At 38.4% G+C, this 23,062-nt stretch overlaps 1 protein-coding gene across 8 annotated transcripts in view; it reads right to left on the bottom strand.

Annotated features, from left to right (window-relative positions):
• Window positions 1-23,062, bottom strand: part of MCTP1 (multiple C2 and transmembrane domain containing 1) — a gene marked incomplete at both ends in the record, with an annotated part of 426,668 nt that overhangs the window by 58,937 nt on the left and 344,669 nt on the right. For all 8 annotated transcript variants that reach the window (XM_081131855.1, XM_081131856.1, XM_081131857.1 and 5 more), the window contains one exon: window positions 8,051-8,104. In XM_081131855.1, the coding sequence (XP_080987981.1) occupies window positions 8,051-8,104 (54 nt within the window). The remainder of the gene's footprint in view (window positions 1-8,050; window positions 8,105-23,062) is intronic.

The raw sequence follows: 23,062 nt of genomic DNA, 5'->3' as shown, positions 1-23,062 counted from the left end.
GCCACTCTGGAAAGGCAAGTAGGAGGCAGACAATCCACCTGAACTTTCCAAGGCTGGGAAAGTGCTTTGGCAAATTGGAGCAAGCAGCGACACACCTCACCAATTTGTTTACAGATGGAAAACCAAAGACAGCTGGAATCATTAGATATAATTCTTTGAACACCAATTCTGCCTCCAATGACCTTAATGTGAAACCATGAATATTTAATCCTTGTTAAAAGACATAAGTAGCACTCATGATGCAGACCTTTTAAAAGAGGATTTCATTGACACAGTATGGATTCAACAAGATTCTGGAGAACTCCAAGAATCCCACCATGTCTAGCCCTCCTCTAATAAAGCCATGGCAGCTCCCATGTTGTTTGTGACTGTTTTCTTTTGCTGAGTCAGTGTTTTCCACCCTTACTGCCATGAATCTGAAGAGTCATAGTCAAACAGATGTCAAAAATAACAAGCCTATTGCTGTGTCAAAAACCACTCCATAATTTCAATATCAAAGCCAAACATCAGCCTTCTTGTAGAGGCTTACTTTTGAGCTGAATTAAGCTTTATTTTTACTTGCAAAATTTGCATTTATCTTAGGTGTTTGAGGAAAGTAGGCATTACAGTCAAGAAGAATATGGTAAGTGCAATATAGATATGCCTTTATCAATATACTCTACAGTCTCTGTAAAATAATTCAATTTCCATTACAAAAATGATATAAAAAGTTTTTTTATACATGTGTTTATGTGTTTTCTTCTGGGAAGAAAGTCTATAGTTTTTCAGATTCTCAAAGGGTCTGTGGCCGAAATAAGGCTAGTACCTTCCTCCTTGGTGCTTTGTAGAGTGAAATATTTTAAGGAAAGGGACAATGTTGTGAGGAAGTGAAATTCTTCTGTTGAAAACTGAAGGTACCCATGCCTGGGTGCTCCACTCACCAATGAGTAAAACAGGCTCCTAAATGGGAAGGGAGCAGCTGCACTGGAGATGGGCACTAACCCACTTTTGTTTGGACAAAGTTTTGTAAAATAAAAACAGAAGCAATCTGGATAAAAATATTTGATTTGTTAGAGATTTGTTACATATTCAATGAAGAACCTGTAGCCACAGATATGCAGAAGAGTAGGACTGTTAATAAGGAAACATTAGGAGCTCAGATCTAGTGCTTCACAATGTAGTATTTTCTTGAGAAGTATAGAAAGTGCAGTTGGAAGGCCCTGTGTCAGTTCCTATTGCTGCTGTGATGAATTACTATAAACCTAGAGGCTTAAACAACACAAATTCATTATCTTAACAGTTCTGTGGCTCAGAAGTCAGAAATGGCTTTCACTAGGCTGAAATCAGGATGTGGGCAGGCCTGCATTTCTTTGAAGAGTCTCTAGGGGAGAAAGCATTTCCTTGCCTTTTCCAGTTTGTAGAGGCAGCCACATTGGCTTGTGGCCCCTTCCTTATCTTCAACGCCAATAGGGCAACTCACCACCCCTCCCCCCAATCCACCAGTTTGTGTGTTAATAATGCCCATGCTCTTGCCTTGGCAGTGTACTAGCACTGGGTACTGTACAGCTGTGCCTTTCGCTGCTCATTCTGGGTGTTCAGGTCTCCTTGTGCTTGTTGAGCATGTGGTGCAGGGAACACACTTTCTTGGGCTGCAGATATTGGGGCTTGTAGAACTTCCCGAGGTTCTCTTTCTGAGTTTGCTTAATGACAATGAGAACAAGGGCGATGCACTTGCAAACAGTCCGGCTCTTGGAGAGCTTGAACCTGGCGCCACCGGTCACTTTGGTGACGTGCTGTTGTAAGAGTTCCACCTTCAGGTCATCCAGGTGTTTCAGCAGCTCTTCCTTCTTGCCTGAAGGTCCCGAGCATTGGTTTTGGCCATAGCTGTGCAAGTAGCCATCAGCTGTCATGCACTCTGATGACCTCTTCCGCTCTAAGGACACTTTAATTGTATCAGGTCCACTCAGATAATCCAGGAAAATTTCCCTACTATAAGGTCAGCTGACTAGCAATCTTCATCCCATCTGCTGCCTCAATGTCTCTTTGTCATGTAGTGTAACATATTCACAGGTTCCAAGGATAAGGACAGAGGCATCTTTGAGGAGCAATTATATTCTGCCTATCACATGCCACCTTAGTTGGTCTAGTGGGAAACGACTGAAAGTGCAGGGGAACAGTGAGAAGAAGTAGAAACCAGAAGTAAACAGCCTCTAGCTGGGATGGATGATATATTCCCTGATTGTGCTACAAAAATACTTAAAGATCATGCCTAAGGTCATCTGCATCTGTACTTTGATTTCTGCCCCCCTGGAAAACCTAGTCTTAAGGAAGGGCAAAGAAGCCAAACTTGGAAAACCTCAGTGTTAGTCCCGGCTCTGTCACTTATTGTCTGTATCACCTTTGGCATTTCACTTGAGTTTGGCTGAACCCCCGTTTCCTCATTTTAAAATGAGATTAAACTAGGAGAGACAGGGAGAGGAAGGGCTAGGATGCGTTGAGTGTCGGTGCTGCTCAGAGGAAGGCAGATCTCATGGGATCTCATGAGTTCTCCTGGCTGCCAGGGGGGCCCTGGATGAGAAACAACTGGGTGCCTCTGGTGCCAGAGGACCCTAACTCCAGACTTCTGCCAAGGAGTCTGGCTCATACCACTTATCAATCAAATCCCAATCCTCCTGGAAACCTCCTGTGATGCCCCAGTCAGAGTCGCGGTGCTGTGGAGCCTCGCCCCAGGGACTCAGCCCAAATGCCTCACCTGGAGTGTGAGTGGTGGTGCACGGGCAGAACATCACGGGGCAGCGAGGCGGCCTACCTCGGGTATCCTCCGCTTGTAATGTTACTGTGACTCTAGATTAAGTAGACAGTGTTTCTACCGTCTCAAGGTCACCTCAATAGGTCTAAGCAGGAACAGGTGCCCCCAAGAAGGAATGGACCCTTCCCCACTTTTTGCCAATTTTCTTCTTATTTGCTCTTCCACCAGAAGGAGATAAGAGGAAAGAACCTATGGGGCTGGTTGCATGCCCAAGCTCCCCTCACCGCAGAATGGTATTAGATAACAAGTGGACCAGATTGTATAGACTTTCAAATATACCTCAGTTCTTACCTCTGCTATGAGATGTTTCCTATAATCTTTGAAAGGACATGTCTAATTTTTTATTGTAAGATAGTTATATCATAACCTAGCAATAAATACATACAAAGAACACAAGTATTGTCCCATTTTTGTTCCTGAGCATGGGTGGGCCGTGATGGTCATAGCAGACAGAATTGTGAGATGGCTGCCAAGAGTCCACCTCCTAGTGGATATGCCTGTATAATCCACTCCCCTTGTGTGTGAGGGAACTGAGGAAGATGATGGATCATCATCCCCATGACTAGGTTATGATGGCACAGTTGACTTTAAAAAAGGGAGATTATTTTTGGTGGGCCTGACCTAATCAGCAAGCCCTAAGAAGGCCTAGGGTCTTCTTGAAGAAAGAGTTTTGAAATGTGAGAGAGATTTGACACAAGGGAGATTTCCCATTGTTGGATATAAATATGGAGGGGGTCACGGAAAGTGGCCACTAAGAGTGGAAAGCCAACAAGAAAATAAGGGCTTCGGTCTTCTAACTATGAGGAACTGAATTCTATGGACAAACTGAATGAGCTTGGAAGGAAATTGTTCTGTAGAGCCTCGAGACGAGAATTCACCTTGACTGATACCTTGAGTGTGAGACTCTGAGCAGAGAACTCACGTGAACCACGGCTGGACTTCCGACCTACTGAACTGACAGCTAAGAAATGTGTATTGTTTTAAGCTTCTAAATTTGTGGTGATTGGAGATGCAGCAATAGAAAATGAATAAACTAATAAGAATGGTATTCTAGTTAAACGTGACATGGGATTTTTTTAAGAACTTCTTTTCTTGTCTCCTCTTTCCTTGCCTTTCTCCAAAGCTTTGCTCTCTTTTCCCACCATGCAGTTATTTCATTGAGGAAATGCAGTACTGTCATATGAAAATCTTCTCCCATATTATATATCAGAGTTATCATTTTTTCTCCCTTACAGTTTATTTGAGATGCAGAGATGTATATACATGCTTAGGGATGGAGAATCAAACCGGAAAACCAGGATTTCAAGAATTAAAGCAAACAATCCGGGTATTTTGAAGTAACTCAGATATGTTTCATTCACTGTATCCAGCTATTTTGATACACAGCAACCCTGACATAACAGTTGAAGAAAAAGGAGAAGCAATGTGAACACAAGTGCCAGGACATTTTAATAGCTTTTACCAATAAACATGACTAGAATGCCATGCATCTGAATCCATGTTTTTCTGAGGCAAACCTGCATCCTATCTTCTGCTTCCTGATATTGCAGCTGGATCCTATTACAAGTGTAGGACACACCATGGGAAGCACGCCTAAACTTTTTAAGTTACAAAACCAAAGTTGATATTCATTAATTAGATGTTTAGATTATGCAGATTGACCACTGTATTATATATAACAGTGAAAAACACTATTATGTGGCTTGATGATCGCTCCTCCTAGGTAATTTAGCTAAGCCTTATTTACTGAGATATTCTAGTAACCGCAAAGGCAGGATTTGGTGTCAGGTCAAAAATCAGATCAAACTGTGACTTTGTGGTTGATGGCAGGAAAAAATGCTCTACAACACAGGGAATTGAGAACACAATATGGCATCTTTCTAACACTTAATTCAGGAAAAATGGCATCTCCAGCAAAGCTTAACATAGTGCTACTATATAATGCTGGTTAGTGAAAATATTAACAAGTCAATAATTCATAACTAAGACTCACCATTTAAAACCCATATTCTCTACCTTTGAGAAAACGATAGAATTAAATTAAGAGATAAGCCACCTAAATTTAGATTTAAGCAAATGCCAACTATGGATTCTGGAATAAGTTCGAGGATCACAAACGCTCAGATGAATAATGTTTAGCTGTTTTAGTAAACACACACACACACACACACACACACACACACAATGTTCAAAAGGCCATAATGTACAAAACTTCAGGGTCCGGAGATCCAGGTAAACCATGACTTAGCTTTTATCAACTTTAACCAAAGTCTTCCCAGGTGCTAAAGTCAGCACTAAAGAAAAGCTATTATAAAACTACTATGTTAAGTAATTATAGCTTTGTCTGCTTCAACTTCTTATACCATCTATATAATTATGTTGAGAGAAAACACTCCAAGCTCAAATGAAATAAATGACTTCAGTTTATGCCCACACGGACCTTGTCAAGTAGCCAATGACTTGCCCTTTCATTGTGAGTGACTAATATCAATGTTGGCTCTAAAGAAAGACACTTTTCATAATCGCCCAACAATCTGCTAAGTGAAAACATATGGATAGGCTTAGGCAAAGCCTGCCAGGGGTCTTTGCTGAATGGAAAACAGGTGCTCTCATTCTATGCCACGTAATACCCCATTTACCCCCAAGTCCAAAGGTTATAGGACTAATAGTTGCCTTGTGGTAATCAGCGAAAGCCAAGACACTGGCCCTGGTGAAACATCTGGGACATATTTTACATACTTGCAACATATGCTTCAGGTTCAATTAAAGTGAGGCTTTGGCACATTTATTAATCTTTTTTACTTTTATCCTATAAGAGTACCCACTGACCTGACCCCACTATTATACCATATGAGAAAACAGAGAAATAATGAGAGCTAGAGGTCAGTACCTACTCGTATGGCAAAAAATACATTTGTTTTCTCATGAAATTCCATTACGCATGACTCTATACACAAACTTTAAATAGAGGAACCAATGAATTTTTTAAAGTAGGAAATTACCCTTCTCCTACTCAGACACACTGATAGCCAAGACGCACAACATTTACCACTGCCAGAGCCAGTCAAGAGATGGAGGCTAGTAAATAGAAACTTGAAGGATTCTTTCACAGTTCCATTTCTTAGAGTAAAAAATTTATATTTCAAAATGTCCACTCTAAGATTCTTCACTCTATTATGCAAACCCCTAAAGTCTATTGAGTTACTACATTTAAGATTTTTTGTTCAGATATTACTTTTATGCTATAAATTGTATTATGAATAAAAAGAAAAACCTTCTTATATATCATTCAAATAAAGAACTGGATTTAAGAAAATCAGCTCACAATCCTTTCATATGGAAAACACACTGTTAGTTGCATCCTGCACAGAAGAATACAGTTGAATTCACATAATAGTTTAGGCCCTCCTTTCAATCAACTTAGGTAACTAGATCTAAAAACGTGTTAGAAAGGGGGTGTCAATTTCAGACAACCAAACACTGGATCACAAAGATGCCACTTCAGAGATCTGGTGTTGTGTCCACATGGCATGTTCTGTTTGGTATCTATGTTTTGGTAAGCTGGTTAACCAGGTGTGCTATTGATTTCCCACTGCTACCATCCTCTCTATTAAAAAATGACCATAAGGGGGAGATTAGTGGTATAGAATATCAACAAACTGGCTATAAAATATAGGCTGACTCCAAGCAGGGACACTGAAGAGCTAGACTTCACTAAGGGTTTCCATTTATTAACATTTCTGGGGAAACGCCCGCTGCCGGAATGGATCTTTATGGTGGCTTTAATAATAAAGCAGCAACAAGCCAGGGAAAATGGCCATAAATGGATGGCAGCTCAGTGTTTATCAGCAGAGAAATGATGATTCAGAGCTGGCATGTTGAGTTAAAATACAAGCTCTCTACAGCTCCACAACTGACCTTAACAATAAATCATATCATTTATTGCCATAAGTGTTTGCTCATGTTATTTAACATTAAAAACAAGCACATATGTGTGTTTGCAGGAAGAAGATTTTTGTTAGTTTATATTTGATGATGTCGTTAATGACTAAATGATGTACATGAGAAAAATTTTACATAAAAGCTCTATCAACTTAAAAATGTTTAAAATAGCATCAGAAGGGAGAAAGAGTGTGTGTGTGTGTGTGTGTTTCCATTTTCCTTTAAGCATTAAATATTAGGAAAGAAATCATTTTGGAGTTAACTAATCACTGTGAATTTTTTTGACATTTTCAATGCTTGCTTCTAGCACCCAGATTCTTAAACTAAAATATAACTGTGCCTTTCTACTGGAATCAATGGTCAAGGGTATAAATTAAGGTATGCTGTTTTTTTTCTTTCTTAAAAAATTTTTTCACTGCTTTACTATAACAGAAGTCAGATAGATTCTGGTAAATGTCAAAATCTAGTTTTACACGCTGAACAAGGCAAGAATAACAAACAATAGTCTCCCTTCCTCCTCCCAATCTCACCCCAGGACTTTTTAGATGTTAGATCTTGACCTGCCCAAGCACTGTAAACCAGCATCACAAGCCTCCTTGCCACAGAAAGCTATTCTTCCAAGCCCACTCGCTGCTGCAGTGGTGCAAGGTCATTCTAATTCCTCCCTCCAGTGGTCCTCTCTCCCCAGAGGACAACCAATCCAAGCAGTCCCAGAAGCTAGCTGTTATTTACTGTGGTCACCATCCACAAGCCAACCAGCAGCTGAAAAATGAGCCTCCCTGACCACGCTTTCCCGGCCAAGGAGCCATGGGGCCATTCCAAGTCAAGTCTAGGCAGAGGGCAGCAGCCCTGGGGTTATTTAAATGCCCTCCACTCACACGTGTTCCTCTGATGAGCAATTTTTCGAAAATTACAGATGACAATACCCATGCTCAGCTCATGCAGCCTGCTATTTTTTCTCTCTCCTCTCTTCCCCCAAAGCATAGCCCGATTTGTAACACTCAAGAAAGGACAAATTTTTGCCCTTCAAAAACAGTTGTCACTGCTGTTATCTTCACGAGAGCTATCAAGTTCCAGACAAGCTGAATTGTTTTTTTTTTTGTTCCTGGCAGAAAAATATTTGACCCAGCTCTGGACAAAAGCGAGGAGGATTTATAGGCCTCTCTCCCTCTTTGCAACACGCGGTGGCATTGTTAGGATGATGAACAGCACTGTCCGGCGTCCGGACTCGCGCACCTCGGCTCCTTTTTCACCTGTCTGCGAGCGGCGCCACGTCCACACTCCGCGTCCCCAGGCGCCCGCGCCGGGCACGATAATTACCTTGTCATCTCTGTCATCCTCCTCTTCCTCGACCTCGAGCATGTCCTCCACCACCTGCAGGCACAAACACAGTCGTTTCATGCTCTTACAGGAGGGAATTTTGTTCTGTCATTTTGAACCTTTTGGAAACGAAAACTTTATTAACATTTGAAACAGATGCGCTGAGAGGGGATATTTGATCTAGGGACAGGGCTGAGGAAAATGCCATCCCTTCAACTGATGAAAACCCGGGCACTGGGTCCCAGTCCGGGAACCCTATTTGTGTGAAATATTCTGTGACGACTTACAGAATCTGCAATACGCATAAGGCAAATGAACACTAATTTGAGGGATGCTTTAAATCAGGAAATTTCCTTTTTTTTTTTAACCTATTCTTCTGTATGTATTAATCAGTCACTTTAAATTTGGAGCTAGATAACTTCAGCAGAAAACAGCTCTGCTATTTTTAATTTACTTTTCACCAAATTCTAAGATAAAGAACTATGTCTGTTCATTGATTCAGGCTGGTGGTCAATGGCATAAAGCTAACAATATCGTATCTTTCATGGCTCAGGTTTTAATTTTTATGTATAAATGTCAAGTCTTGACTATCTCAGTATTACTTTTTGATTTTATGGATTACCTGATACGCTAACTTTAATTCTCTGTGATTTTACAATGGACATTAGTGAAAGAAAATTAGAAATGTATTTAAAAATCAAATGTGTAGAATATCATATATTATAGGTGAATATTCATGCAGGCATGTGGGTATATATCGGTGTCTTTTTAAATGGCTCCTAGTTTACCTCCTTTAGCAGAATGGAATAGGCATTTTGGATTTGCCAAATAATTTTTGGTTGCTTCGATCAGTATATAACTGCAGCCAGTATGAATGGAACTTCACCCTGTTTCAGGTGTTATATTATGGCTTTATACACCTACACACACACACACTCCATGGAAACCAAAAATTATTTACAAATGGAGGGGCGTTACTCAAGTAAGTGCCAATTTATGATTCTACTTATGTCATTTCTAATTTGGGGGGCATTTGTATTTTTTTTATCTAGTCTGTATCTCTTTCTCTGAATAAACTCAATAGAATCATGATTATCAAATATTTTTAAACCTTTCTCCCAAAGCTCATAACTTTAGAAGATAGAAACCACTAGCCCTTCTTTCATATGGCTTTATGATACAGACAGGAATATGCTTAGCTATTCAATGAAAACTTCAATAACTAAGACTGCATTATGCAAAGAGTTACATAAGATAACATGTCAGGACTCTCAGTTATTCTAATAATTTTCTCAGATATTCTAAAAGCATTAATTGCTTTAAAAGAACAGCCCAAACACAAGCCTTCGGTTTTCATGAACTGATTTGACTCAAAGAATCTGACAACCTGGGAGATTGCTCCTAATTTAATGTCATACTTTAAATCTATTATATAGAATTTAGTGGTTTTTCACTTGGACGTTCAGGATTTCGAAGGAACCACAGTAGCACAATGTGCTGTTTCCTATATCTGGTGAGAATTTACACTTATTTTGGGGTCATATAAAGCAATTCAGCCTCAGCAAGAAAGAAGGGTTCTTGATCTTCTCTCTCGAACTATATTTAGCCACTTTATAAGCACTATTAGAAATCCCCTGTCCAAGGAGCACAGTACTAGGCACTGTGGGACTACAAAGTGAGTAACACATGGCTAATTCAGCTTTATTCATGTCAGCTCTTCAAAGGCTTATAATCTAGGAGGATTTAAATGAGGACTAGCAGATAATTTTTCATATGTTGACTTTTAATTTCCTAAAACTTTGAAGTATTCATGTCATAAGTATACAGACAACAATAGTCACAGTGTATAATTTAGGTGCTAGATGCCAGGCTGCTCCAAACTGGGATATTTGTGATGGAAGTTTAAATGGGAAAAGCAGTCACAATATTTCAGTGCATGTGTTGCATCAAAAAAAATTCACCTAACAACAAGTAGCTGAGCTAGAACTCAAAGCCAGACTGCGGGATAGTAGAGAGCAAGCTTTCAATCCCTACCTAGTTCTGAAAAAGAAAAAAAATTCACCTAACCCTCACAAGATTTCAAAACATGATTATAATTTTATATCTCTAATAGAATGATGTTTTGAATATTAGATTTAGAATAATTTTTAAAGGTTAGTCAGTATATATTTTAATTTTTTCAATGGCAACCTACCTAAGTGACCACTGGTAGATGAATGGATGAAAAAGTTGTGGTACATTTATACAATGGAATAGTACTCAGCCATAAACTAGAATGAAATCTTGCCATTTGCATCAACATGTATGGACCTAGAGAGTATTATGCTAAGTGAAATAAGTCAGACAGAGAAAGAAAAATACCATGATTTCACTTATATTTGAAATATAATGAACAAAATAAACAAACAAAACAGAAACAAACTCATATGTAGAGAGAACATTGATGTTTGCTAGATGGGAGGGGTTTAGGGAGGTGGGTAAAAAAGGGGAAGGGATTAGAAGTACAAATTGGTTGTTACAGAATAGTCCTGGGGATGTAAAGTACAGCATAGGGAATACAGTCAATAATATTGTAATAACTATGTATGATGGCAGATGGGTACTAGACTAATTGAGGTGACCACTTTGTAAGTTATGTAAATATCTAATCACTATGTTGTACACCTGAAACTAATATAATATTGTATGTTAAATGTAATTGAAAAGTAAAAATTATAAAAACAAAAATTGTATTTATTTAAGGTATACAACATGATATTTTAAAACTGATTTGAGAGAGAGAGAGAAATATCGATGTGAGAGAGAAACATCGATCGGCTGCCTCCTGCACATGCCCTGACCAGGGATCAAATCCACAACCTGGGCGTGTGCCGTGACCAGGAACTGAACCCACCACCTGCAAGTGTATAGAATGACACTTCAGCTAACTGAGCTACACCAGCCAGGGCTGACATAATGATTTAATATACATTAGGTTAAGTAATATTTTGGCTAAAATTACCCATGCAAAGTAATTTACCAAAAATGACAAGAAAAATAAAATGAATACCATACTGTTACTCCTGTGCACAAATTCCAGCAATATTTTCACTAGTTACTATTAAGAATGTATTATATGTCTCCCCTCTTCAGGATTTACTATCATATGGCAAGTGCTGGGAAGACAGAATGGTGTGTTAGACTGTGCCTAGCAGATGGCAAGATATATAGTGGGTGTTCAAGAAATTTGATAGAGTGAATAGATGAACGCATCATCTATTCTTCATATCCTTGAACACACTTCAGTAAAGTGCCTCTCATTTATCTCAGAACTGAACTAGCTTGCCTGGAAAGACTTATACCTAATCAATGATGCCCATTAATAAAAGTAAATATTCAAAATGATTTCAAATATTTGCCTGGAAATACAAACCATGAATATTTAACCTTCATTTTAAGATTTGGAGATCTCCGCTATCTTCAAGTTGATTTTCAAAAATTCAAAATATCACTTAACGGAAAAACAACCCAAAAGCTTAATTTACACATTTTACAAATCAACTGCACATCTTATGTTCAAGAATGACTTGAAGTGGTCTACAGATTCAGGCTCTTCATTGGTGAAACCCAAACTGTTCTTACCCTTCACAAGTGGGTAATTGGCTATGCACAATTGCTCCACAAATGTGCAGCCAGAACCACCCAATGCAACCATTTGCTTTTACATTTGGCAGAAGAGTGTTGTGTTAGCGAGAGGCCTTTGTGTTGTGTTTAGCGCTCTAGTGAGGGCTTTCCCCTCCTCTGGTGTCCTTTTAATGTTACATCATAAACATCTATGAGTGAGGATTTATAATACAGATGGTTTTCCATTGATGCCTCTAAGCTGCTTCAGAATATATCCCACTATTATATTTTGCTAAGGTGAAGCTTAAGGTGGCTTGGAATAGAGAGATAATAATAGCACCTATCCCACATGTTGGTCAAGGATCCAATGAGATAGTATATTTAAAGTGCTTAGCACACTTCTGGCATTGAAGTACTCAAAAATGTTAGCTATTAATAAAAATAAAAATAATATCAATTTAATAATATTTTAAACATTAATATTTGGAAATTATATATTTTTTTTCTGGGCAAGGTATTCAGTGTTCTTAATGACACAAAATTCAGGTCCTATTTCACTAACACTAAGAAACACATAGAAGGGCACAAGTAGAGGTGTGGATTAAGATTCCCAGTTAAAACGATAATGTTTTCACAACTAATTTTCAGGCTTTAGTGGTCCCATGAAACAGATGGCTTTGAAGGCAACAATGTCTCAGACTCTGGGCTGTGCTTTAAGACAAGCCCTGGCCAAATGCAATGAATATAGACCTGCAAATTGAGCTTTTAAAGACAAACTGTATATATGTCTGAAGTGCATTTAATGACTGCACAGAACTGCAGCCTCTCCCAGAGAACTCAAATAACACCTACTATTTAGAAAGAGAGTACTGGAGTTTAACACTTATCTAAGGAAAACAAATAAAGGAGTCCTAGTGTCAAATTCCAGCTCTTTTTCTCTTCTAATAATAATAAAAAGGACTACTTAGTTCTGTTTCTAAGTATACAAAGTCCAGTTGGCCAAACGTTTGTCAGCAATAATTTAATAACAATACATATGTAGTATTTCCTTAAGGAAAAAAATGAAGAGTGATGAAAAATGCATGTGTTAGAAAACATGTATTTTTACAAAGTTGGTTTTTTGTTTTTTTTTTCCTTAAGGGGGAATATCTTAGATCGGCTTTAGACTTCTCTTTCCAAATTATGCTTTCTGATACCTTGGTTGAAAACAAGTAGGATTAATCAAACAAAGGAAGGGCACCAGGGAAATCAGAAAGATGCAATGCAAGCAGTTAAAAGTGACATGACCTTCTGTAATGTCGCTCGTCACAGACTTACATGCCACACACTGGAGGAAGGTCTTGAAAGAAACTGATTCTGGGTGCTATTCCTTGAATGTAATACTAATAAAGATGACATTTTAAAAAACACACGTAGACAGCCCCAAATACATGCCAGTTACATTACAGCCAAAACGAATAAGCAGATAGCATTATTTAAAGCATAATATTTCTTCTTTCCTAGTCCATATTTGCTGAATATTTGTCATTATCATATAAAATATAATATGTGGCTGTACATTTAAAAGGTCTATTTTCAAAATAAACCAAAACTGCATCTGTAGAATCTATATATTTTATATAGTTGTTTAGGAGCTTTTTTAACATTATGACTTTTAATTCTAATTCAATACAGTTAAGCACTTTATGATTAACATGGAAAATAAAATTTTATCTGGCTAAAAATATTTATAATGATGTTGGTAATCTGAGTAAACATATGACATAATGTTTAGAATTATTCCCCAGGCAGGATGTATAACTGAGGGGACCAGAAAGATGCATGAAAGGAAGACCAAGACAGTGAAAGGATGGGGGAAAGTGAATTCAGGTAAACTTCATATTAAAATCATTATGGGAGAGTGGATAGTACTTATTGCTTTTTAATACCAATTTAGGGTACCATTTTTAAAACTAAAGTGATAAAAGGGGGTCAAAAGTTCCACAGATAATTATTAAGACATGTTATATTATGATTTTCCCAGGGATAAAATCTTCCACTAATTTATATCCCTTTAAACAGAAAGGAACCAAAAGAATCTTGGTTATGTTATCCTTGTTTCGAGTACCACAAAGCCAAAACCCCTAAAAAGCCAAAGCCAACACAAAACAGTTTCTTTTGTATGGTTACTTTTTTCCTCGGAAATAATCTTTGAATTAAGTGGATGTTTTGCTATGTTCAGAATGAATAGTTGCACAATTCAAATTGCTTTTCTCTAACACAGTCTATAAAAAAAGTAACACATTTAAATTAAAGAAGAAATCACTGCTGTCCAGATGTGCAACAGTGATGTTAAAAAATTAAAAAGAAAATTGTCACAAAAGAAAGAAGTTTCATATATAATTTCATATTCATAGAACATCCAAATGTGTACACATGCTATTTGGATACATTACAAACTAAATGCCTATTTCCACCCTTGAGACATGCAGGAATTTGGGGAGAGTAGTATTCTTCAACATGGCCTGGAGTCCATTTATTCCATTCATGTGTGTATAATCCAAGCACAGTATGCGTCTGTGTGCCAGTGGATTTATTACACGTGTAAGTATCGAATGGATTGAGAAGATGCATGTAATCACTCAGATTATTTCAGATCACTTGAAAGTACTGGAGGTCGGGCTGAAGATTTTTGTGGTCAATAAGATTATTATAGGTGAGCTTGTGCTGTCATTTTTGCAACAGGACATCTGCTTCTCACAGGATTTTTGAGAAGGAACTATTGCAAAATGAATGGTGCAATTAAACTGCATATGTAATTTACTCCACACTCGAAAGAATAAGAAGACCCATGAACAGGTCTGGGACATACTGCCCCATCGAGTGTATCTCAAAAGCAACCGCATGTATGATGGCCGCTTAGTTTGATTCACGCTATTAAGAATTTGACCTTGGAGTAGTTCAGCTACAGTAGTCATCAAGATCCTGAGCCACTAGATGTAATAATAATTAGTGTGACAGACTTCCAGTGAGGTCGAAGATACTGCAGTCCGAAGAAGGCAGACTGAAAGGAAAGGCATTATTACTTACTGCTAAGAGACTTCCTGGTTTTTACAGACACTCAAATACAATTATTTCTTCTTACAGAATGCATTTCCTTGGCTCATTCTGGGAAGTGCCAGGTTGTAATTTAGTCTGATTCTTAATAGGAAATGTGGCTTTAATGTGGCTATCAGATGACTTTTGATGCATGCCACTGATTACATACAGCCTGTATTCTGCATCAACAACAGCATTCTTATTTGCGGTATAATATGCTTTGCTGTAAGGTGCAAGGACAGTAAATTTACTTTACTGGCCAAGAGTATGTAACCTTTTCTTTTTTAAGTGTGAGCTTAATATGCAGAAAAACCCTTCCATTAAGACAGGCTAAATACAATATAAATTCTACGATCAGTATAAGCATCTTAAATGAATTTCTTCTTGTATTCCCTTTTCAGTATTCTTAAATGTTCATTCTTATACTTACACAAAGCTCTGTGAACAGAATTCTTGTGTTTATTTGAACTATGTCTCCATCTAAAGGCTTCACAATGTATTGTATTTTTGCTTGAAGAGGAAATTCTAATCTTGGCTGTCTTTAGGATATTGCATATTAATTCAATTCAGTCGGGAAAATAGGTCAACTATTAACCTACAAAATGCTTTTTAAATAATAATGCTTTCTTAAAAGCATATTCTTTGTCAGGTTTTAAAAAGTATACAAAAGGCCAAAATATTGAATTGTTTCATGTGCTTTGCAAATGAAATTAAAAGACAACTATTAGACTTATAACTAATCTGTTTTTACAAAATTTAATATTTTCATAGCAAAAAATTCTTTCCATTAATAATAAACATATTTCAAATAAAAATAAAATTATGTACTTAAGCCTCTCTATATAAAACCAAATTTCCATTACAGAGTCACAAATCTGTAACAAAAAAGCATAATTTGAAATGATTCAAATATTAAAAACAACCTAAGGAATTTTTATTTTTAAGTGTCTAATGAAGAGTCCACATTGCCTATTTAATTTAAAACATTTTCTGCAGAGGAGGAAGGAGCTGCTGTGACCTCTGTGAGAGTACTATGCCCTCCAATCTCCAGTCTTCTCAGAAACGTCCTTTGCTCTAAACCCATCAGATATGTCTGGGAGCATTAAAGCCACGATGGGCAAGAAGTTCTTTTTTAGGGAAGTATATTGTTCGGCACATGCAATGCAAGAAAATGCTGGAGTTTTGGAACATTAGGACCTTTAAAAAATAGATTTGGAAAACAAAAAATCATTTATCTTGGAGATTAATGTTAGTAAGCTTCCTTAGGTTTGATTCACTTTTTACAAAAATTCCCAGCTACTGCCTATTTGAAGCAATACCCTGGGAGGAGTGAAGGGGGTGAGGAGAATAGGTGGACATTTGATGATAAAAATATTCTGATGCTAATTTGATTTTTCTTTTTTTTCTTGTGCCTAGAATATTTTGAGGCCAGAGAACACTGTCAGAAAATCTAACTTTAAAAATGGAGCATGTTTTGAATGTCAAAAATCATATAGTCAGAAAACTTCATTCCTTTGCCTTATATCCCTTTTCTATAAGTAATAATGATAAAATTTAAAAATCTTTTCTGTAAAGAATAATCACCTCACAAAAGACAGCCCTTGTGGGTTTAGACCTACATTTGAACTGGAAAGAATGTCTGTGGTGAATGGTGAATTGCAGCATAAAAGCCTGAATGAAAAGAATGTTCGCAAAACCTCACACAAAACCTCCATAACCATTTTATCATGAGCTTCCCACAATATAACACAAGCGCTCTACATTCTAGGAAAAGTGGGCCTGGTCCACTTATCATTTTGGCTTTATGTAGTGTACTGTGTGATTGCTGAATTAGAGCATAAAGCATTTATAATATTTATAGTACCAACATTTAGTTAAATAACCTTTATGTAAGATTTATGTTGATTTTTTTTATTCCCCATTTAATGGCAAATTATGAAGAGCATGTTTCATAAAGATAATTCTCCATTTAAATTCATCAGTCCATTAAATATTAAAATTATGTTTCTGATGCAATCGAGAACAAATTTGTCCAGCTTCAGTGATTATTTGCACTCATAAAAATTAGGCCTGATTAATAAAATTTAAATGCTTGATTAAGCTGACATTTTCATGTTCTATTCTGATTGATTGAAATTGGTCCCCGTGCCCAGGCCTGGCATGCTCGTGTAGGTTTACCTTTCTCCTCTCTTAGTCGACATCTAGAGTGAGGCCATTAGGAAGAAGAATTTTGCTTTGGATTCAGTGATGGTTCAGGGAAATGCTCTGTTCTTTGCTCATGGGGCAGCCAGCCTTTGTCTTTATGTACTGCGTATGGTGGAGGTTTGTATAACAATAATTGAAAAAAAATGTTTCTTTCAAATATCTATGGAGATGATCTGTAAAATAGCATATGTTTATAGTATTTCTGTAAAATTCAGTTACTAAGAACCTTTAATCTGTAGAAGATTGCTCAAGTATCTTCATCTGCTTTTTCTGTTGATAAAAACACTTTTTTTTTTAAATTTCTGTGGAACTTCCATATACACAGCAAATGGATTCTAGACACAGGAAATCTTTCTGTGGTAACACCGTTGTCTTTGTCTACAAGCTCAAAACCAAGAATGACAAATGGCCATGGAAATCCATCCTCTCTAATCATACTTACAGGGGAACAACTCTTCAAAAAAAAGAGTGACTTATATAATGTCTAAACTCCCATTATAGCTACACTGGCTTTTGTTTTATACAGAGTTGTGTGCTTCATTGCCATTTTTTGAGCACTCACTATATGCTTAGCACAGTATGTTAGCTGTCTCTAACCCTCACAAGACCTCAACAAGGTAGGCATTACCAGCATTTAACCGGTGAGAAAACTGAGGGTTAGGGGAATGAATAAATTCATATAGTTAACAGAAGTAAGGTCTGGAGTTTAATCCCAGGTCTAATTTCAGTTTGGGCTCTTAACCCCTACCAACTGGAAAGGGGTAGTGGCAACACTCCTTTTAAAGATGTTGTTGCTTTGTCCATGTCAGTGTAACTCATTTGAAAACTTTGATTAAGTGAATTGCCTTTCATTTAAGCATGCTACCAGAATATTTGATAATTTTTAAAATAAGTGATTTAATAGTTATTTTACTTTTCTTGAATGATGAAATAAATTCAGTAACAAATGAAAGAAAATCCCTTTGGAGGTGTATTGAAGTTGGGTTACCTACACCTACTATGCCAGTCCTGTGTACAGCATGGTGGAAAGGCTCTAAAGTTGCATGCTTTTGATAAAAGTATCTCATGCAAGACTAAAGAAAATAATGAATACAAAACTCTCAGGGTTATTAGACCCCTATAACACTTCTGATTTAGAAACATTTTCCACATGCAGATAAAGACATATTTGGTTTCCATTTTTATTTTGTCAGTTGAGGTCTTGCAATTTCCTTTCACCTTTCCGAACCAGGGGCAATATATCTACACAAATATGATAGAAAACCATCTGCCAACACTACCCACCATACAGTTACTACCAACACTAGTAATGCAAACTACCATTAGGTCATGAGTCAGCCAGAAGGTGCTTCTGCTGGCCCTACACCCTACCTCCCTCACCATAAAGTTGCAAAGAATTTTGGCTACCTACGAAGAGCAGCATGCAGAGTCATTCAGAAAGAACCAACAGGCCATCACTAGAAGTAGGTAGGATAACACGTCCATCCTGAGAACTGAGAGTAAAACTGTGGGTATCCTTTTTGCTCCTTTCCTAAGTCTTTAATTACAGAATTGACAAAATTGTGGGGGCAGATCTTTTGGACGAAGAACAGAGATGATAAAAACATTTGGTTGACACACAGATAAATGCTTGTTTTGGACACTTTAGAGAACTATCTAGATGGTGAATTCTTTGGATCCATAGGAGGCTTTGAGGAAAGTTTAAGAAGTTGCTTTTTCAATGAGTTCCTGGGCTGCAGGGGTCAACTGGGGTTCAAATAAGAGACAATCAGCCATTTATGGGGCAAGATTTTAAGGTTTCCTTCAAGGTTCCAAGATAACTTACTGGGTGGCAAAGGAGTTGGGTTTCAGGCAGGAATCCTCTAAAAAAATGAAGAGCATCTCTCTACCCCATTACATTCTCATATGGACCTTTGGAGAGTCTGGGCAAGGTGGGAGAGATACAGGAAGATGGGTAGGTGGGTGTGAAAATATAAGATTAATTATAAGCATGCTCGATGACAGCTACCACTAACTTTAAATTCTAAGTCTCTTTCCTGAGCCCTAATAGATAGAAAGCAAGAAGTTTATGTTCCTGTGAGAAAAATCTTTAGTAAATTGACTTTTAAAAATAGAAGTGTTTATCTTTAAATCTTTCTCTATGAACTGAATTGTCACGTACAGGTAACACTCATCTTCTCCCATTCTGCAATTTTATCTTTTCAATTTAAAGTTTAGCTGCAGTTTGAGAATAGAGTAAAAGAATAGCCAATAAACTGAAGAAGTATTAAAGGCAAACATGGAGTTAGTTCCTGGGTGAAAGGGACAGACTGAAGTGTGGGATAAGGGCTGTGGCCACAGACAGACAGATCCTTTTTCTTTATATATGCAGCACACACACACGTATTTGGGATGATCTAAATGTCTTGGCTGCACACTCTGCATGTCATATACAGCCCTCTCTATCACTGCATGTATTCTATTCATGTATTCGATTTAGTTGTTTCCCTCACTACAGTACAAACGGTCATGGGTAAGGACCAGGGCTTAATCATCTTTGAATAACAGCTAGCACAGTGCCTGTAAGTATTCAATAAACTTTTATTGAATGGAAATAATTATGCATAAAACTTAGACAATTTTTAATTTGGAAAGAAAGATTGGACTACAATATTTACTTATTCATAAAACGATTTTTGAGCAACTATTAGGTTGCTATGTCTGAGACATATTGCTCTGTGCTGGGATTAGATACAGAAATGGAAGATATAATTAGAGCAACTTTGGGCTGTTGGGGAAGACTAACAGTGAGCTGATTATTAAAATACAGTAAGGGGGTTATGAAAACTCAGAGGGGCGAGTTCACTTAACCTCTTAGAGAGTGTGTTGGTAGGGTGGGCTGGTGGTAGGGAGTGAGAGTGGGAGGGAAGTCAGGATGGTCCTCCAGAGGAAATTACAGAAATAACTGGTGATTACCCAGGCATACATGTATAAAATATTAAAACATTAATGGGTGGCAAAAATATCCAAAATTTATATATTCTGACCCAAAAATTCTTCTTCAAGGACTTTGTCAAAGAGCATTACCAGAGGCCTGCACAAAGATTTGTTTGGGATTTTCTTTACAGCATTATTAGAGATGGCAAAAACATTTGAAACACACATTTCTAAAACAAGTGTTTTATTAAGAAAAAATACTCATGTGATGAAAACTATGTAGCCATTAAAAATCATGTGGTTTTCCAGTAATTTGAGGGATACTTCACATGTGTTGCTGAATATAAAATGTAGGTATGCTAAGAGTGCATTTAACATGATTCAGTTTTTGTTAAAACAAAATATGTATGCCAAGCAGGAAATATACATTACATTCATAAACATAATGGAATAGAAGGCATAGAGGGAGTGTATCCACTGCTTGGGGAAATGCAAATATATGTACTCTGCTCCCGATACTGCTGTTACCACCTCAGCCACCATGGTCCTCCTCTTCTGAGGCCATGAACCCACCATGCTTCAAAGCTCTCTTGTTTTCCAAGATGGAAGGCCCCTCCTTCACCCCCTTCTCTGCAGTGGTGCCTTAGTTCCCACGGCTAATTGAAGGCAACATCTGCTCATCGAAGTCAACAGGGTCCCCTAAAAGTTCACAGTGCAGGTTGATGAGGTGCCTCAGGAGAGCTGAGCCCTCCCAAGGAAGTGTGCCGTGTCTTTGCCAGCCCTAGTGGCTGCAGAATCTCTGTGTATTGATTGGCTGGACTTCAATCCCTCCAATGTACGGCTCCAATGGCAAGGACTTCAAGCACCCTAGACACTTGTCTAGTGTAGTGTCACACACCATGCCAAGCCTGGGCAGCTGCACTGTCTGTACACGGTGCCCACATGGCTTCCAGAACTCCTCAGAGCTGGCACAGCATGTGCACGTCCACTAAGTTCCAGACCCAGGGTGTTGTCCTTCCCTGGGCCACCATTTCTGTCTCAATCAGTGCCACTCCCATGATAAGCTCTCTCCTAGGCCTCAATTTTTCCATCAACACACAAAGAGAAGCATCCTCCCTTTCCTACTTCCTGCTGTGTTATGTGGACTGAGTCTTTGTCTTCCTTGAGCCTATGGAATGGGTGCTTTGGAGAAGAGGCAGAAATCACTCACTGGGAGCCAGTTGTAACTGGGTTCAGGTCACACTGAGGTCTGTGAGCCTTTGCAAGTGAGATAACCTGAGTTTCGATTTCATGCTCTCCCAAGTGGTGAATGGTTGATTTCAGGTGAAAGAGATGACAAAGAGCATGGGCACCGTCTGGTTCATTTCTGTAGTCTAATCCCTGCCCCCTCATCTTCTTACTACTCCCACCTTCTGCTCATTAAACATTCCGTACCCAAAAACAAAACACACACACACAAATGAACAATCCTGCTGGAATACAGATGAGATAAAGCTAAAGCTATGGTTTGGCTAGAGCCTGCTCATAAGAAATCTTCTATGCCATGCTTGAAGATGATGTGGAAAGACCAAAGTAGCAGAGGGAGACAGTAAGAATTTTATTTCAGAGCTTTCATCTTCCTATAGGTCTTGAGGTAAGAATACAGGAGCAATTTGGGGTAAAGTTGCCGGAAAAATACAGAACATCTAGTTCAGTTGGAATTTCAGATAACCAGGGAATATTATTGTAGTATAAATACCTCCCATTGTTCATCTGAAATTCTGACTTGACTGGGTATTTGAATTTTTATTTGCTAAAAACAGGTTTATAGGCAACCCTACATTGGGGACAAATTCTGGAGGTTTCAGGGGCTGGAGATTGAGGGAATTTCATAAAGTAGAAGGCCTGGTCATTTCCTGAGAGGGAGGAGATGGTAGCATGGTGGTGGTGAAGGGTGGATAAGATGTGGAAAGCCTGCTGGACCATGTCCAGAGACATGAGGTGATGGTCATCAGTATGTGGGGAGACCAATCTGTACAGTGAGCAGGTGGCATAGCTAAGCAGTTGGTGAACAGCTTTGAAAGGGATCACAGGGGATGAACTTTTCTACTGACATCTGATTGGCTGTTGGTTTCTACTTCTTTATGCTAGTAATTTTGTTGGAAAACTAAAGGTCTGATTCTTTTTGTGGTCCTCCTCATATTTTTTGCAAGCTGGTGACCTTCTGAAAAAATTGAGAAAATTGCTGTTGAAATAAGCAGGAAAAAGAAAAGAGTGATCATCCATTTTTAGATGTGTGTGCAGGCTGTATGACTCAGTGCTGCTTCTGTTAAGAGCAAGTATGTGGTCTCTTCTGGTACTGAAATGGAAACACAGGAGGCTGTGGTCTATGCCACTATCCATGAATGATTGAGCCCTGTTGAAGTACAGAGGGTCTGACTGCACATCCAAAGTGCTTTACATATGGAATCCTCTCCTCTCAGCTCAGCTTTGGCCAGTCTCTTTAGGTTTTGTTAGGAATATTTCACTTATTCAATAGTTCATTTATTCAAATATTTCACCATGGATTTCTTTGGAACTGAGAATGCTGGGTAAGAAGATAATAGTTTGTTTGATTTATGGAAACTCAGGTCAAACAATCAGATGTCTCTTTGGTGGCTTGTTTTTGGTGGACAATCCCATATTGTCCAATCAACAGTATTTATGGAAGCAAAGAAAATTCTTGGGGTGATGTCAGCAGCATGGCAGTATGAGAAGACCTCCTCCTTCTCAACATAAGGTCTTCCCCTTAGTGTTGCTGTTAACAAACTGGACAACTATAACTTGACAAAGGATTCTCTGCTCCACACACAAACGTGTCAGAGATCCACGCACTGAGACGCCTGAAGTCTGGTGTATCAGAGCAAGCAGAGGAGGGAGCAGGGGGGGACAGAGAGAGCAGAGAGTCCAGCACTCACAGTGGCCCTGCTGACATGGCAGCAGGGGAGGGTCATATTGCAGCACTCACTTGGCAAGTCACAAGAAGGCAGAAGTAACATTCCAGCCTTAATGGATGATACACATTGCAGCTAAACCCAGTGGAAAAGAGAAAGTCACAGATGAGCAAACTGGCCTTCCTGCCCCTCCCCACCCCTCCCACATCTATTTCAAGGAACTCAGTAAAGACAGCTGGGATATCTCAGATAGTTCAGCATGGCTGAGGGTTGCTGGTTGCAGAAAAGCAGCAAAGCA

The sequence above is a fragment of the Miniopterus schreibersii genome (genome assembly GCF_964146895.1).
Source record: "Miniopterus schreibersii genome assembly, chromosome: 3".
Classification (NCBI taxonomy): domain Eukaryota; kingdom Metazoa; phylum Chordata; class Mammalia; order Chiroptera; family Miniopteridae; genus Miniopterus; species Miniopterus schreibersii.
This window is presented reverse-complemented; position numbering and strand designations above follow the sequence as displayed.